The sequence below is a fragment of the Bombus vosnesenskii genome, unplaced genomic scaffold (genome assembly GCF_011952255.1).
Source record: "Bombus vosnesenskii isolate JDL3184/JDL3185 unplaced genomic scaffold, Bvos_JDL3184-5_v1.1 scf7180000013285, whole genome shotgun sequence".
NCBI classification, from domain to species: Eukaryota; Metazoa; Arthropoda; class Insecta; order Hymenoptera; family Apidae; genus Bombus; species Bombus vosnesenskii.
The window spans coordinates 1104192-1118843 of NW_022882938.1; the positions used below are offsets into that span (position 1 = coordinate 1104192).

General features: G+C 39.0%; 1 protein-coding gene across 8 annotated transcripts in view; it reads left to right on the plus strand.

The window, feature by feature from the left end:
* The window catches only part of LOC117232268 (DNA N6-methyl adenine demethylase), a 146246-nt gene that overhangs the window by 102817 nt on the left and 28777 nt on the right, over positions 1-14652 (plus strand). For 7 of the 8 annotated variants that reach the window (XM_033491544.1, XM_033491548.1, XM_033491543.1 and 4 more), the window contains one exon: positions 8734-8973. In XM_033491544.1, coding sequence (XP_033347435.1) covers positions 8734-8973 — 240 coding nt within the window. Of the gene's footprint in view, positions 1-7436; positions 7920-8733; positions 8974-14652 lie in introns of those variants that run through there. The other variant, XM_033491550.1, reaches the window with a different exon arrangement.

Sequence of the window (14652 nt, forward strand, 5' to 3'; positions counted from 1 at the left end):
TGATTCGATGAAACGAGAACGATTTCGAAGAAATAGAAGGAACAAGGAAAACAGGCGTGAAGTCCATGATCCACGAAATTCATGGACTCTTGGATCATTGAATCTCGACCTCTCTTCTTAATGAATTTCCGTGCTCAGTTTCAGTCGTTAAGGCCAGGATGCGCTTTTACTTATGCCCGTCATTAAAAAGCCGCGCTACGTGGCGCAGATAAAGGGAGAACGTCGTTCGCCTTTTTTTTTCTTCCCTCTTCTCCTTCCCTCTCCTTCTTTTCTTTTTTCTCTTCTCTCTTCTTTTTTTTTTATTACCGGCTGTGGCCTGTTCCATGGCTCAGGGCAGATTTATTTCCGACGAGATAGTCGGAAAAATGAGCTCGCGGACAGAGAGATGCAAATGCGCTCCTGGTACCGCCTCGCTCCGTTAGAAAAATGAATCCTGGCCGGGGTTCTTTTCCTGTGGAAAAAGACTCGACGCGACTCTTTGAAGTGGCTCGCCAATCTACCTTCTTCTCGTTCGATCGACACCGATTGAAAATTGTCGGTCGAGTGTGTGGCCTGTCACCAGAAGATACTCTACAGTGACTCACGAAAGTATTTGAACAGCCACTATAGTAAATTTTTATGTATATATCGTGTACGTTATATAAAACATTTTGGAATTTCTAAACATTTTGGGAACTAAATAGAATACATTTACCTACTCCATATTATTCTTGATTATAAATGTAACATTTATTTATGATCTAATAGATGCGTGAATTACGTGTATTGTAATATGTGATAGTTATATGGAATTCCCTGAGTGGAATCCTGTTAAATATTTTCTGGAATTATTTGGTCGAATTCACCATGTGGAATTTCGTGATATGGAATCGCTGATCGCAAAGGGAACGTTTAGAGACGAATATAACTAACCAATGGACTGGTGGTCTGTGCTGGTTTAATTAAATTTATGGAACGTAATATCCTATCAACTTTGTTGGAAATCTGAGCATGAAGTTTGTGCATTGTTAATAGTAGTTTCTAAATGCTATTTTCATCCGCGATATATCTTCAGAGTAGAATACGGAATACTGTTCTTTGTGCAAAGAACGTAATATCGAAGAATCCAGATCAATCAATCAATTTTCCAAATTACAATCACATCAATTTTCAATCTCTTGGTCCTTCGTGCGACAACTAGGTCGTTTATGTTCACCTAATTCTTTTACCATTCTAGGTTTTCAAAGCACTTGAAAAAATTCCAAGATACTTATCGAAGTCTATACTATGTTACGCAATCGGTTTCTAAGTGACACGTTCAAAATATTTTGCAAAAGAAAAAAGAAAAATTCGCTTTAAAGTGGAATACGAATGAAATTTTGTCAAGTCGTGTGCACAGTGTTAGCGGAATATTTCATTTCAAAGGAATATGAATTTAACCAATTTATTCTTCTCGAAAACGCCCCCGACAGCAGACCACATCGTTTTACTATAAATTAGTACTCCGACATCCAGCACCGGAATTTCCTCTTTTACAGTTAGGTCCGTGTAAAACACGCTTGTCTCTCTTTTAAACGCGAGATATTACAATCGGAAACTTTTAATTGGGCCGAGAATTTATAGCTAGCTACCGTACGAGTTTCCCATCGAGTCGTTTTCTCTCGAAACGAGACTGCCGATTATAATCACAGCAAATTACATTACGGTGGAAGATGGCCGTGTTCGACGCGTTTTTAACGACACGATCAATGACACGTGTACACACCAGGAGAACAATAAAATCGTGGCGGGATGTTGCGACTCGCGTGGATGTTCCTCCAGGTTTACGAGCGTAACCATCGTCGACGTCGTTAGTGGCATCGCGAAACTCATTTTCCACGACGATCGATGAGCGCTCGGAGATCTTGCAAGCTTCTACAACTTTTCACAGATTCACATGTGTACGCGTGTGTCTGTAAAATACGATGCCACGGTCCCGGCTGGCCATTATGCTCGTTTCTTTTTCTTTCAAGTCATGGTCGCGAATAATAAATAAGCCAGCCAAGAAACCGAGAGACCTGATAGTTCGATACAAATGCAAAAGTCCAACGTCTGACGAGAGATACGAATATACCAGGATTGTCTGCATTTTGATATTTCAAACCGTACAATAAAATGTCTCGTCAGCGAACGTTTCATTTCGTAGAGCGGTGGAGAGGAGGAATGGGTTCACGCACGTTTTTGGTGTTCGCGAAATCATTCGGAATAATTAAGTGACCGACCTCAAGTCGAATCATTACGTGACTCATTCTACCGTGCATTAACGAGCATTCTGCTCGAGAACGGGAACATTTAGTATTGTTCTCGAACGGATAGGAAAGCCTTCTTTGGCAATTGACGGCAAAAAGATGGTATGCAAACTTGTAGAAACAAAGGAATTTGATAATTTTCATTTATGCAACTGTTTTTAAAATTATTATACATATTACAATATAGGGGGCGACAGTAACGTGTACAAGCAGATATAAGGTGATTCCTTATGAAAAAATAAGAAGAAAATGTGGAATAAAAATGTTTCATACGAGGCTCCGTTCTCGAGAAAATCAATTTTCAAAATTTATCGGTTATATCATGAATTTAGCTAATTATCGGCATGGTATGTACGGAGGATTATTCTACGTGCAAAAATAAGTCAAAAACGTGGAATAAAATTCCCGTTTAAGGCCCCATTTTCAAGAAAATGGAGTTTGAACCTCTTTTGTTAAGAATTGACCTACTACGCTATTTAATAATAAATTTCCATATTTATCTTTCTCAGAAACAAAGCATCTTGTGGAAAGATTTTGCTCTACATTTTCGATTTGTTTTCACACGTAAAATAACCTCCTGTCGATTATTTGTTCCCGTTCAGCATTAGCCATGTTCAAGTATACTTGATAAATTTTCACGTTCGATTTTTTCGAAAGCAAAGCGTCATATAAAATAATGTTCTTCTATATTTTCTTCTTATTTTCTCGTAAGGAATCAGCTTATGCCCGCTCGTACGTGTTATTCAACCGCACAGTAACTGTATAGTTAAGATATAGTCAAAATATATTATATATCCGTTAAGTGTAATAATTTTCTCATTTAGTAGCATTAGCTTCAGAGATGAATTCAAATGGAATTTTATCCTATTTGTTATTTTATTACGTGCATCATGTAAATTCCGAATTCGATGAAATTTTAAATTCCACTCTAAGATAGCTCACGTATTTCGATTGAAAGCACCGTTCCAATGGAAGTTCGATCGTGCGGATCAAACCACGCCGAACGATATTCCATAAAACGGAGGTAACGCGATACAGCTCCGTTTCCCGTGATATCGGTATCACTTTTCGCACCGTACGAAGAGTCTAGGCATTGATAAATTTTGACTTTCCATTATTCGCGTACGGAGCTGAGCTCCGATGCCCACTCGAAGATAAACGATTTATGAAACCTTGAAGGGGGTAACCTTGGGAAGTTGGAGGAGGTTATTGACTATGAACACTGAACACCACGACGGCCAACGCAAGGTTTTTCATATCTGGTTTCCCTTCCCGAGAGGTCTTTTCGTCGTCGATTTCTTTAAACATCGAGTGTCTTCGATAATAGAGAAACTCAACGGAGCAGAGAACTTGGATGCTTGAACAGTTTATAAAGGATTTATAAAAGGAAATGAACCTTTGTGATCGAGAAATACGTTTAACTTTAGGTTTTGGCGAAGGATTTTTTGACCCTTGGATTATATTATCCGTAAAATTATTTTATATAATTAAGTTAGCTAGATTTGACAGATATAATTTTTGGGAGAAATTTTGGATACCCGTTACAATCTAACGCTAAAATTTTGTTCAGATTTATAAGTAATATACTATGCTAACGATACAATTCATACAGCTATCCAAGCATAAAATATTATAGTTTCGGTTCGATAATGTTGACCAAATCACCATGAAGCGAGTGTATTCACTCTACCGGTGTATCTAACACCAATTGCACGTTTCTACCAATGTACACGCCAGCATAATCTCACGGGCGTACACGTTAAGAGATTAATCAAAAGGATTACATGCTTTATAATAAAAAAAGAAACAACTTACGATGCAAATAGATATACTACGTATTCTTTATAAAATACAGATATTGCTATTTTATTGCATTAAATGATTAAAATCCTTCCTGAAACGAAAACAATCTCAAAGCTCAATAAATAGAGACAACAAATATTTTAATCGAAAAATTTCTAGAGAAAATTGACTTAATCGATATTGACTAAAGAATAGCTCGTAGACCGATTAACAGAAACCCGATCTCTCGTAACATAGTCGAGCAGATTGTAATTGGCAGTCAGTCGGCCCTTGCAAGTCACGTTTCCGTTGGAGCAACGATATTCCAGGCGATCCATGAACGGAAGCGGCATCGTTCTCGCGGCACGTGTTACAGCTGGAATCCTCTGTCACTCTGGCTGAAGAGTAAGAGAAACACAAGAAGTCGAGTAGGACAGAAACCGGGGCGAAATATATCTTCAACGAGTGCGACCAGACGATCGCCGTTCAAGCGAACGCACTCTCTAGCCGTGGGCTTAGCGTGGGCCCGAGACCTTGTCTATTTATAAAGTATACAGTGTATATGCACACACGTGACGGCGTAACGCGTCACGATTCCAGCGATGCCGGCCAGGTAGCGCGGAAAATCGAACCGCAATAAGTGATTGGTAATTTCAAACCGTTCTGCAAGGCTGTTGTCCTGACACAGAACACGTCTCAGATCGTACAGGTGCATAGGTGGTATTTAACATATCTTCGAGCGAAAAGCTACGTGAATAACATTTCTTAGGTAAAGAACGACTCTGCCGTGGCCTTCTATTTTCTATCTCTATTTTTATTTCTTTTTATCGGTATTTATATATCGCAATTTCACTTTCGTTTTAAGAGCATCTTAAGTTCAAGTGTTGACTTGAACATAAGAAAGCTTCATCTATCGATTCATTAGTCAGATCAATAATCTACAACGAATTGATATGGTTTTTGAATTGTAGAATTTGCAAATTCCAAAATTTCGAACGTTCGAAGCTTGACAGATCAAACAAAGTAACTTAAGTTCAAGTGTTAATTTGAACATAAGAAAGCTTCATCTATCGATTCATTAGTCAGATCAATAATCTACAACGAATTGATATGGTTTTAGAATTGTAGAATTTGCAAATTTCAAAATTTCGAACGTTCGAAGCTTGACAGATCAAAAATTTAACGATACGATAATTTGCTAATATGAAGAAGCCGATGATTTAAAAATTTAACAGCTCGATCGCGATGTAATCGGATTTCATCGAAACGTGAAAATTCGGGAACTCGAAACGTAATTGTTAACAAATTTAACCGCTTGGCAGTTCCATATTTTTGAATATTAAAGTTTTTTTAAATTCAACAATTTGAGTATTCAAAAATTCAGATATTTGTACTCGATTAACTTCCTACGAACCCATTTTCTTGCAACTCATGGTCGACTTATAATACCCTTACTTACCTATAATATTATTTGACGTATAATAACAGTTTCACGGATAATGAGCGAAGGATGGTTCCTCGTCCAAGAGTCAACAGGGTTCCAAGGGCACTTGTTCGATCAGCGCGGAAAGAGTTTCGTAATCCGATCGGCGACGATGTTACAGAATATTACTGATTGTATCGGGCGGTGAATTTATTGGGTACGCCGCACGGTGGAAATTTATGCGACGGAATTCAATTTACATTTATGACGGGGCTGGCCGCGTCGCGGTTGCGGCAACCTGTGCCCGCAACGAATAAACAACCAGCTCTTTATAATCTCGACCATCGTTGCTCGTCAACGTGAAACTCGATGTTCCCGTACTAATAATTCACACCTATCGGTGCTGGTTCGAGCTGGAGAATCGTGACTCTTCGTGAAAGATTTCTTCTGGCGAGTAGAGACGTGTCAAAAGGAAATGTCAGCATTATTGTGAGCAACTTTGTGTCGTAATTACGCTGATGGATTCGCGATGACAGTCTGGATGGATTTGCGGCCTATTTAACTCGGATTTACGCAACTTTCATTGATCGGGTTTCTCTGAACGTGAGATTGATTATTAGGGACTTTTACAGATTCTTGAGAGAAGTAAAAAGGATTTGGAATCTTTTAATTTTCAGACGTTCGAAGTTTCAAACTTTCATACCACCGAATCGCTTAATTTAAAAATCTTTAATTTTTTGAATTTTCGAGATTTTGCGTTATTGACATCTTTTATTTTTCTTTTCCTTTTTCTTTATTGTGTTCATAAAAATATGAACTTCCATAATTATTCGTAGTGCGCAAGTAAGATAATAATTCTTAAAGGTTTCGATAATTTCGCTATTCAGATTAATTATTCGTAAGTATCCTAAGACAGATTTATCGGTGATTAATGAACTCCATATTATACTTGCTTAAATAGTATGGATGGTACTTGAAGGTGGTCCTTGAAATTGTTAGTTTAGTTTAGGTTAGGCTCGTGCGCGGGATCAATTGATTGTTCAAGGCTAATCGAGAATGATCATGGTATTTATAAGCTTGGTACGTTTTATGTTTTATACTTGTAAATGATAGAATGATATAAACGTAGATGCAATTATTGTAATTGCAGTATAAATCACATTAGAAAACGATTTTAATATCTATGGATATACTAGCTACGTTAGTTAGTTATTACTGAAGGCAGTTATGAGAAGAATTCTTACGAAATTCCAGAGAATTTCCAAAGAATGATAGTTGAGGATGATGAAGTCGTTGACATAAATTTTTCCATCATTTCTTCGTTTTTTTCTTGAAAACGATTATTATATCGAACATATAGCAGCGCCTAAATTATTCGTGCTCGCGTTTTCTGAGTCAGAAAAATCACGAATGATCGAAAACTATATGAGAAAATTATAATAGGATAACTTTTCCCTTTTAATTATTTTTATTTTAACTATTAAATTAGCTTTTAACTATTAAATTACTACTAAACGAAACTGCTGATGAAAATGTAAATTCCTAGATTTATAGGTATTTTACCTGTCATTTAAAAGTCAATATCTGTTAAATATGCACGAGAGAGGTAAAAATAGTAAACTGTAAACCAAACAGAAACATTTTTTAACAATTTTTTAATTGCTTTCTATCCGTGACATTGTTCAGTTATGTCGACGTTTATTTATTATTTTATTTATAAATTAACCCGTTAAGAGCTAACGACGCGTTATTTCAGTCTGCAATTTTCCTCTCAATGAATGTACACCATAAATTTCTATATTTTCTAGCATCGTTATTTCCTGCTCAACTTAGACCTTAGAACTTTATAATGACATTCGATCAATTTCAATCTCAATCTATAACCATTGTTTCTTTGAAAAACGCTCGAAATTTCACCAGCGTTGTTTCATCGATGATCTTTGTAAGTACACCCGCGAAACGTTTACGAGAGATGGTGATACCTCGAGGGACGTCGTAATAATTGATTAAGTTTGCGTTTGTGGCGGGGCATTGGGGGCGGTTGGGTGGCCGGTTATAGCTGTCGGGCAGCGGCGCTTGTTGAACTATGGAAACCGTTTCAGCCGGCTCGGCCTACTTAGGCCACCTTTGTATTTTTAGCATTAGGGTCACACCGTACGTCGTACGGTCGGCTACCGTGCCACACACCATCCTGCCTGCCTACCTTCCTTCCTTCCTCGCCATTTCAAAAGCGTAGCCGCCTCTTCTGTTTGTCGTGTGCCCGGCGTGACGTGACGCGTCGCTCGTGCGTGGGTGATTACAACGCGGCCCAATACAAGAAGAAAACACTTTGCTCGAATGAAGAGGAACAGGCAAGAACGCGTGTGTCGTTCAACCTACCTCGACGCCCCTCCCGAGGATGAAAGTTATTGGATAATTGGACGCGAGACGTCGCGCGTATATGTCCCGTAAATTTCAACCTCTTTCAGATTTTCTTGTTGTTCGTGTGAGAGCCTCTTTGCACGAACAACGTTTATGCGTTTCCAAGATATAGTTTATAGATGGCTGTTGCTCGTTGTGTTGCGTCGCGTTCCGTCGTGCTTGAAAACGACGTAATCGACTATTGTGAAAATACTACAACTACGCTATAACGAATGTGAACTTTGAACATTTTGTGCTTTTTAAACTTTATAATCTTTTAAATTTCATAGTTCGCAAACTTTTAAACTTTCAAGCTTTCAAATCCCAAAAAGGTTTCTGAATCTTTCGATTTTCGAACTATTCAAGTCGAAGTGGCTGCTGCAATACGTAGGCAATTCCACTTTCCACTCGCTTCGACGAAACCCAACTAAGAATCAAATATTTCTCTAAGAAAATTGTGCTATTATAAATTCGTCGATGACGTTAATTACCTATACGCACTATAAATTTTTGCACTTTCGTAATTTTGCACCTTAGAGTACGAAACTCGCGCCCCTATCTCTCTTCCGATAAATAAAATTGATATATTAGAACTGTGTCCGTTATTTCTGTAGACGTTTCAATGACCAGATTCTAAAGTTTTTCAACATACGAATCTTCTGAAATTCCACAACTTTTCAATTTTGTAGAACTTGGAATTTTCAATCGAAGATGGATTACACAGAGCTTACAGCCGGAAGCTTTGAATAGAAACGACAGTGCAAACCCATACCATAAAAATCTGAAAAATATTTGAATATTCATTTTCGAAAGCTACTATTCATGTACCTGTCTGACGAAAGATTAACTTTTGTATTTCAGAGTTATCGAAAGATCGCGCGACAAGTGAGTACACCAGATAGCGCACCAGCAGGCTTAGGCAGTCCACAGGCTGGAATAGGCGGGCTGCAACAGCATCAGCAACAACCGCAACAGCAAACGCAACAAACGCTTCATCAGCCGGATCCCATGCAGCAATCCAAGGACAATCTGAATCCCGCGGCGAACCAACAAACCGGGGCACTTAGGAACGGAAATCCTCCGCCTCCTGTCGTTTCTATGGTAAGTACACACTCGGTCTCCTCTTATACATTACAAGATACTCTGAACGTTATATGTTTCGAATATCTGTTGAAACGTGTGCTTAATGTTCTTCGAATTCTCCTCTGGTATCTATGACACGTAATCTCCCGTAAAACGTAGGTAAATCTTATCGCGGGGGAAATTTATTCATAGGGAAGAATATAAAACTGTAAGAAATTGCCATGTTTTGTGAATAAACTGTACATAATAGGAAGACACGTTCAGAGAAGGGAAATATTAATTTATCTTTATACGAAGAATATCTCGTGCATTGATGAGATACCAGACATAATCACAATATTCCAATTTTAATAGATGCTTCAAAATCGTACGTATTGGAATAACTGAAAAAAGAAAATGACAAAAGAATGAACAAATTATGAAAATATAATTTTTGTAGAAAAAGAATATTAATTTAACTATACATGAGGAATATTTCACACGTCGATATCCAGAATTAATTAATCTGTTAAATATTTAAACTAAATAAGTGATCATCACACGCAAACACACAATTCTTTAAATTTTCAATATTTTATCTTCAATAAAATATGCACGATTAACGTGTGTATCCTAAAATAAAAAAGAAGCGAAGATGTTACGTAATTGGATTGGAAATTTGTAAATATTCTGCTTGGAAAATTTCTTATCCGGAGTATTAGCCAGATTCTAGTTCGCGTGTTAGAGGGATCCGATTGTCTGGCACGATCTCAAATGGAGTTGAAAATCCTCGATGAGATTACAGGCGTCTTGGTCCCCAAGGATAACATCGATCCCTTCCTGCTTAGCCACTCCTCTCCCGTAATCTGGCACAGTATATCGGCATGTAACACGTAGCACTTGAGGGAATAAACAGTGCGGCCCTATCGGTATGGCCCCTTGGTGTATTTCGTGTATACCAATGCTAAACCGAGGCCAAGGACCTTGACCTAGACCATTGCGGTTCATTACTTCAATTTGTCTTCACCCTCCAAGGGAATACGCTTGCTCCTCCCCCGCTGTGTTCCACAGATTGCGTTTCACCAAACCAAAGAAAGAACCAAAGCAAAGCAAAAGTCGTTGCTTTCAAGAACCAAAGCAAATACTCGCGGTCTTTTCTTTCGAACGAACTGAAGCCTACAATTTGTAATTTTTGTTAAGAGCGAAAATAACATCTTGTATTTTTGTTTTAAGGAAGTTTTGCAAGATAGCGAAATATAATCAAGTAGAAAATTTTATAGTAAAGGTTCGAAGTTTTCTAATAATAAAAAATTATGATTGATTAGAATATACATTTTTCAGATTATCTTACTCTTCAGAAGGGATAACGGGATTGGAAATTTCATTAAAGCAAGAGTTATTAAATTTTCAGAGTTCCCCGTTGATAAAAGATTCGACTAATTGGAACATAAATCTTGCAAATTCTCCAAGGAGGGTGATAGAATACAAAATATCGTAGAGCTTCTATTAAAGTTTTTACGGTAAATATTATAAAGTTTAATACAAATTTTCCAAATTATGTCACATTTTCCAGCAATATTTCTAACTAAAATTGAAAATAGGGAAGATTGGAAATCTTTTGTCCAATTCCAAAAGTACGACAAAATTTCCACGGTACACTACCTTTCAAGATAAATTCTACTTACATAAAAAAAGAAATAGATTTTCTTAATGGGATATGATAGGTCCACTTATAATGAAATGGTGTATCTCCTAAGTCAGATGTTATTGATGTTAAAGAAATTATAACAACTCAGAGCAATTAGATTTAAAACGGTTAAACTTTCGTCCTCATAGAAATTCTTGCAGAGAATAAAAGTTCTTGAAACGTATGTATTAGTCTGGAAACAGTGAAAACCTTATCTTCGTATAAATTCTTACAGAAAATCTGTAATATCAAAGAACCTGTAATTTCATTTAAGAAAAGCAACAAAGTTCTAAAAAATGAGAAAACCTCCTCGACTCTCGCATCAAGCAGCAACTTGCACCGGTATAAACCAGTCTTTCAATCTCGAGGAGCTTCCTCGACGAGCGTCATCCGGACTGTCACTTTCAACGAGGCTGAGAGGAAGAGGAAAGTCGATCGAGGAGTAGGTTGAAACGTCGGAAGGAATGCGGTTCTCCGCGATCGTTTCGAGCTTGTGCATCCTCTCTCTGGATTCTCTTTGGCCTGGTACTGCGAGGTTACTGGGCAAACCAGTCTGTCCAAGCGCGAACCGACTCTGTTTTCTGCTGACGAACACGTGTGAAGATTATCCGTGTGCAAAAATGCGCGTGTTAAACCCGCGATGTCTGTGCCGTGAACGAGGTACCAGTCGATTCGCGACTCGTCCGGTTTGACTACCATCCAAGGCTGTCCCGTTCAATCCTCAGTTCAATTTTCTCCCTTCTGGCAGAAGAACGCGTTTCCAGAACAAGTAACGAGCAAACGGCGAAAATTTACCGCTCCGTTACTATCAACCATCGTCAGAGACATGGTAGAAATTAATCCTTTACTCATCGTCTTTTATTCTTGTAATTTCGTTATCGAAGGTGTAAGAAGTTGATTACAAAAATGTTTACTTCTCCATATTTAGTTTTCAGAATTGTTCGCTCTAGGCTTTAATTTATTTTCAAATGATTTCGTTCTTATTTCAAGCCATCAAATCTCCCAGACTTCGCTCGTATCATGAATTTAGGCTCGCAATGTATACGCTTTCGTATACTGGTTAATCCTTTCTTTAAAAAAGGCTTCCACGTTCATTCTCTGCAACGTATAACGATCTTCATCCTCCGAGCAACATCTAAAAATCTCCTCACAAAACCCTTCCCAACGAACATCTTCTTCCTCACTCGTACCCAATGTTGTCCACGCTGAAAATCTAAAATTCTTTATCCATTCTATCAAGGTGCAAATTCCACTCGTCTTCTTACATATGGACAAAAGGCAGGGATACAAGCACGTGTACACGATCTCTTTGATGATTTTTTTCTCCGTAGAATCTCGAAGAGTGAAAAACAGCGCACCCGCGGAAGGAATCACGGAAGATAGAGACAGGTATCGGCACTTTGCTCCACGCCGTTGGCACCCTGGGTGCGTCGATGTGCCAGGCTTGTTCCTCTCCGCCCGTCATTCTCCGCCTCCAACCCCGCTGCCACCTCTTGCTCCTCTCTTGATACTGCTCGCTTTTCCTTCCCCTCTCTCTGCTTCTCTCTGCCACTGCCTCTGGGACGTTCCCTTTTCTCTACCCCTCATGGCGTGGTCGCTGTCTCTCTCGCTAGGTCGGTGGTTCCTGTTCCTGCGGGTATTGATTCGCGTTGGCGGGCGGTCACCGCCCCCATAGTCGCTGTCTGCCGGTAGTCTACCCTTGCCCCGGCGTTATGCTGTTATTTCGGCAGCCGATTTCCTCGCAGCCCTTGTCACGAGGCAAAAAACCGCGAAAACGCGATAGCCAGCCAGTGCTCGCGCCGGATCGACACGCTACCTCGGTAAGAGCATCGTTCTTCGCATCGCGATACCTCTTCCTTCGTATCCTGCTTTTTTCTCCCCTATCCTCCAACGGTTCAATCTTTAAATCTTCTGTTGGATAGAATTGCCATTTCGGTTTCATTTTATCGTTCCTTCTTTTTAGAAGTGAGACAGGAATTTCTGGAGCGTATTTTCTTGGGGATTTTTAGGTGAAGATTCTTTGGTCTTGAAACGAGAAACGAAAGAATTAGAAAATTAGAATGAAAAGTTATTCAAGTGTCTAAGAAAGGACATTGATTTTAAGACACAGGTCAATCAACTCTAAAAAAAATGAATTTTCTACGAATTTTCTTCTCCCTGTGTTAAGTATATTTTCATGCATTCGTTCGCATATTTTTCCTTATCCTTATTTTTTCGTACTTTGCTCACCACCAGTTCCAAAGCGGGATAATGTATAAATCTAAAAGTACACAGAATGCAAAAATATATGAAACATCCAAACTGTAGTATTTGTCATGATATCTACTAGGTGAAACACATTTTTGTCTGGACTGTATTTTTTAAATTACATTCATAGAAATTTCCGTAACTATATGTACTCCAGTAATCGCTATCCATTCAAAATCCCATTCCACCTTTACCATTCGCATCTCCAGTTTCTCCACGAGCTAAGGACTGATAGAATAGCTCGTGATCGTCTTAGATAGCTTGATCGTCTTAGGAAGCTTGATCGAGGTTGGAATAATTGCGGCAAAACGCCGTGTTGCAGTCGGTGACAGTCGACAAAGCAGCATAGCGACTGAACGAACGTACCAGAGGGCGAGCAGAAAGGGCAGCACGACGCGAATAAAGGGCTCGTGTTCTCGTGGAAACACGTGTTTCGTGCCGCGTTCCGGCGCGCTTGGCACACTCGCGTTATAAACGACGGGCCGCAGCGTTAATCGCGCGTTTCACCCCGTGTTAAACGAGGCTATCTGAGCGCGTAAACGCGGTCAGTCCTGCGATACGGTAATTGGCAATATCGTCGCCGATAAAGGAATCAACGTTACAGCCGGCCACCCGGCCCGACGCACAATTATGCAGTAAACCGAAACCGCGAAACGCGGCACGCTCGTTGTCCGAATGCACGAATTGCGTCCGACCGCGAAGCACGTGCGGTTTTCGCTCTGTCGCGATCCACGCACACGCCGTTGCGTACAATTCAGTTTGCTTTCTGCTTCTGTCACACGATTACGATCATTTTCTACGAATTGTCATACGAGTATACAGAAGAGCGTAGAAAAACGAGTAAGATAGATGTGGCAACTTCTTTTATGCGTACGATCGTGAATCGATTCTAATTGTTTTTAGATCGAGGAATACTGCTTACTTGCATCGACTGCATTTACAGTTTGCTACATCGGAATGTTTAGAGAGCTTTGCGTTATTCGTGGATAACTTTTAAATTGGGAGTATTGGAAATAGCGTGAAAAAGACGAACAGTTGCAATTGTGTTTTCTTGATCGGAATTAAGCATTGAAACGCTTACAGAAGTATCAAAAATTGATTACGAGATTAGTGAGAAATTAGGGATATTTTAAACAACATGTTTGGAGAAAGTGTCGTCGAACTAATGGAATTGCGGATTGAGATTAACGTCTAAGGATTATTTTATAGAAGAGTCTTTAAACATTATAAATATGTAAATGTCTCAAGTTTAGTCAATGTGTCGCGAACTGCGTCTGTTCAAAGTTTTAAGACACGGAGTAAAGATCGCGCGAAGTAACAACAACTGTTGGTGAACACTTGTGTCGCGGAGAATGTTTGAAGAATATATTTGAATCTCTAACGGTTCGAGGAAAAAATAGTTGCGCTACTTATGGAGCAGAAGGTTGCCAGCAAGGTATACAACTCAAAGAATGTGTGCATTTGAATTCTTGATAAGTTCTAGGAAACGTAATGATGTTACTGAGAATCGGTTCTACGAGCATCTAAAAGGTGATTAGCCTCGTATCGATGGAAATTTTAAACAGAAAGTCGAAAATCCTGGAACCAGAAAGTTAGGATATTAAGAAACCAGAAAATTAGAAAATCGAACATTGAAAAATCCGGAATCCGAGAATCCGATAATTTCAATTATTGGAAAATTCGAAAATTCGGCAATTAAAATTTCCGGAAGAAAAATTCGCTGCAGTCGTTTCATTCTTGAAACAAACTAGTTCCTATAATTTTCGATATCTATATTTCAATCC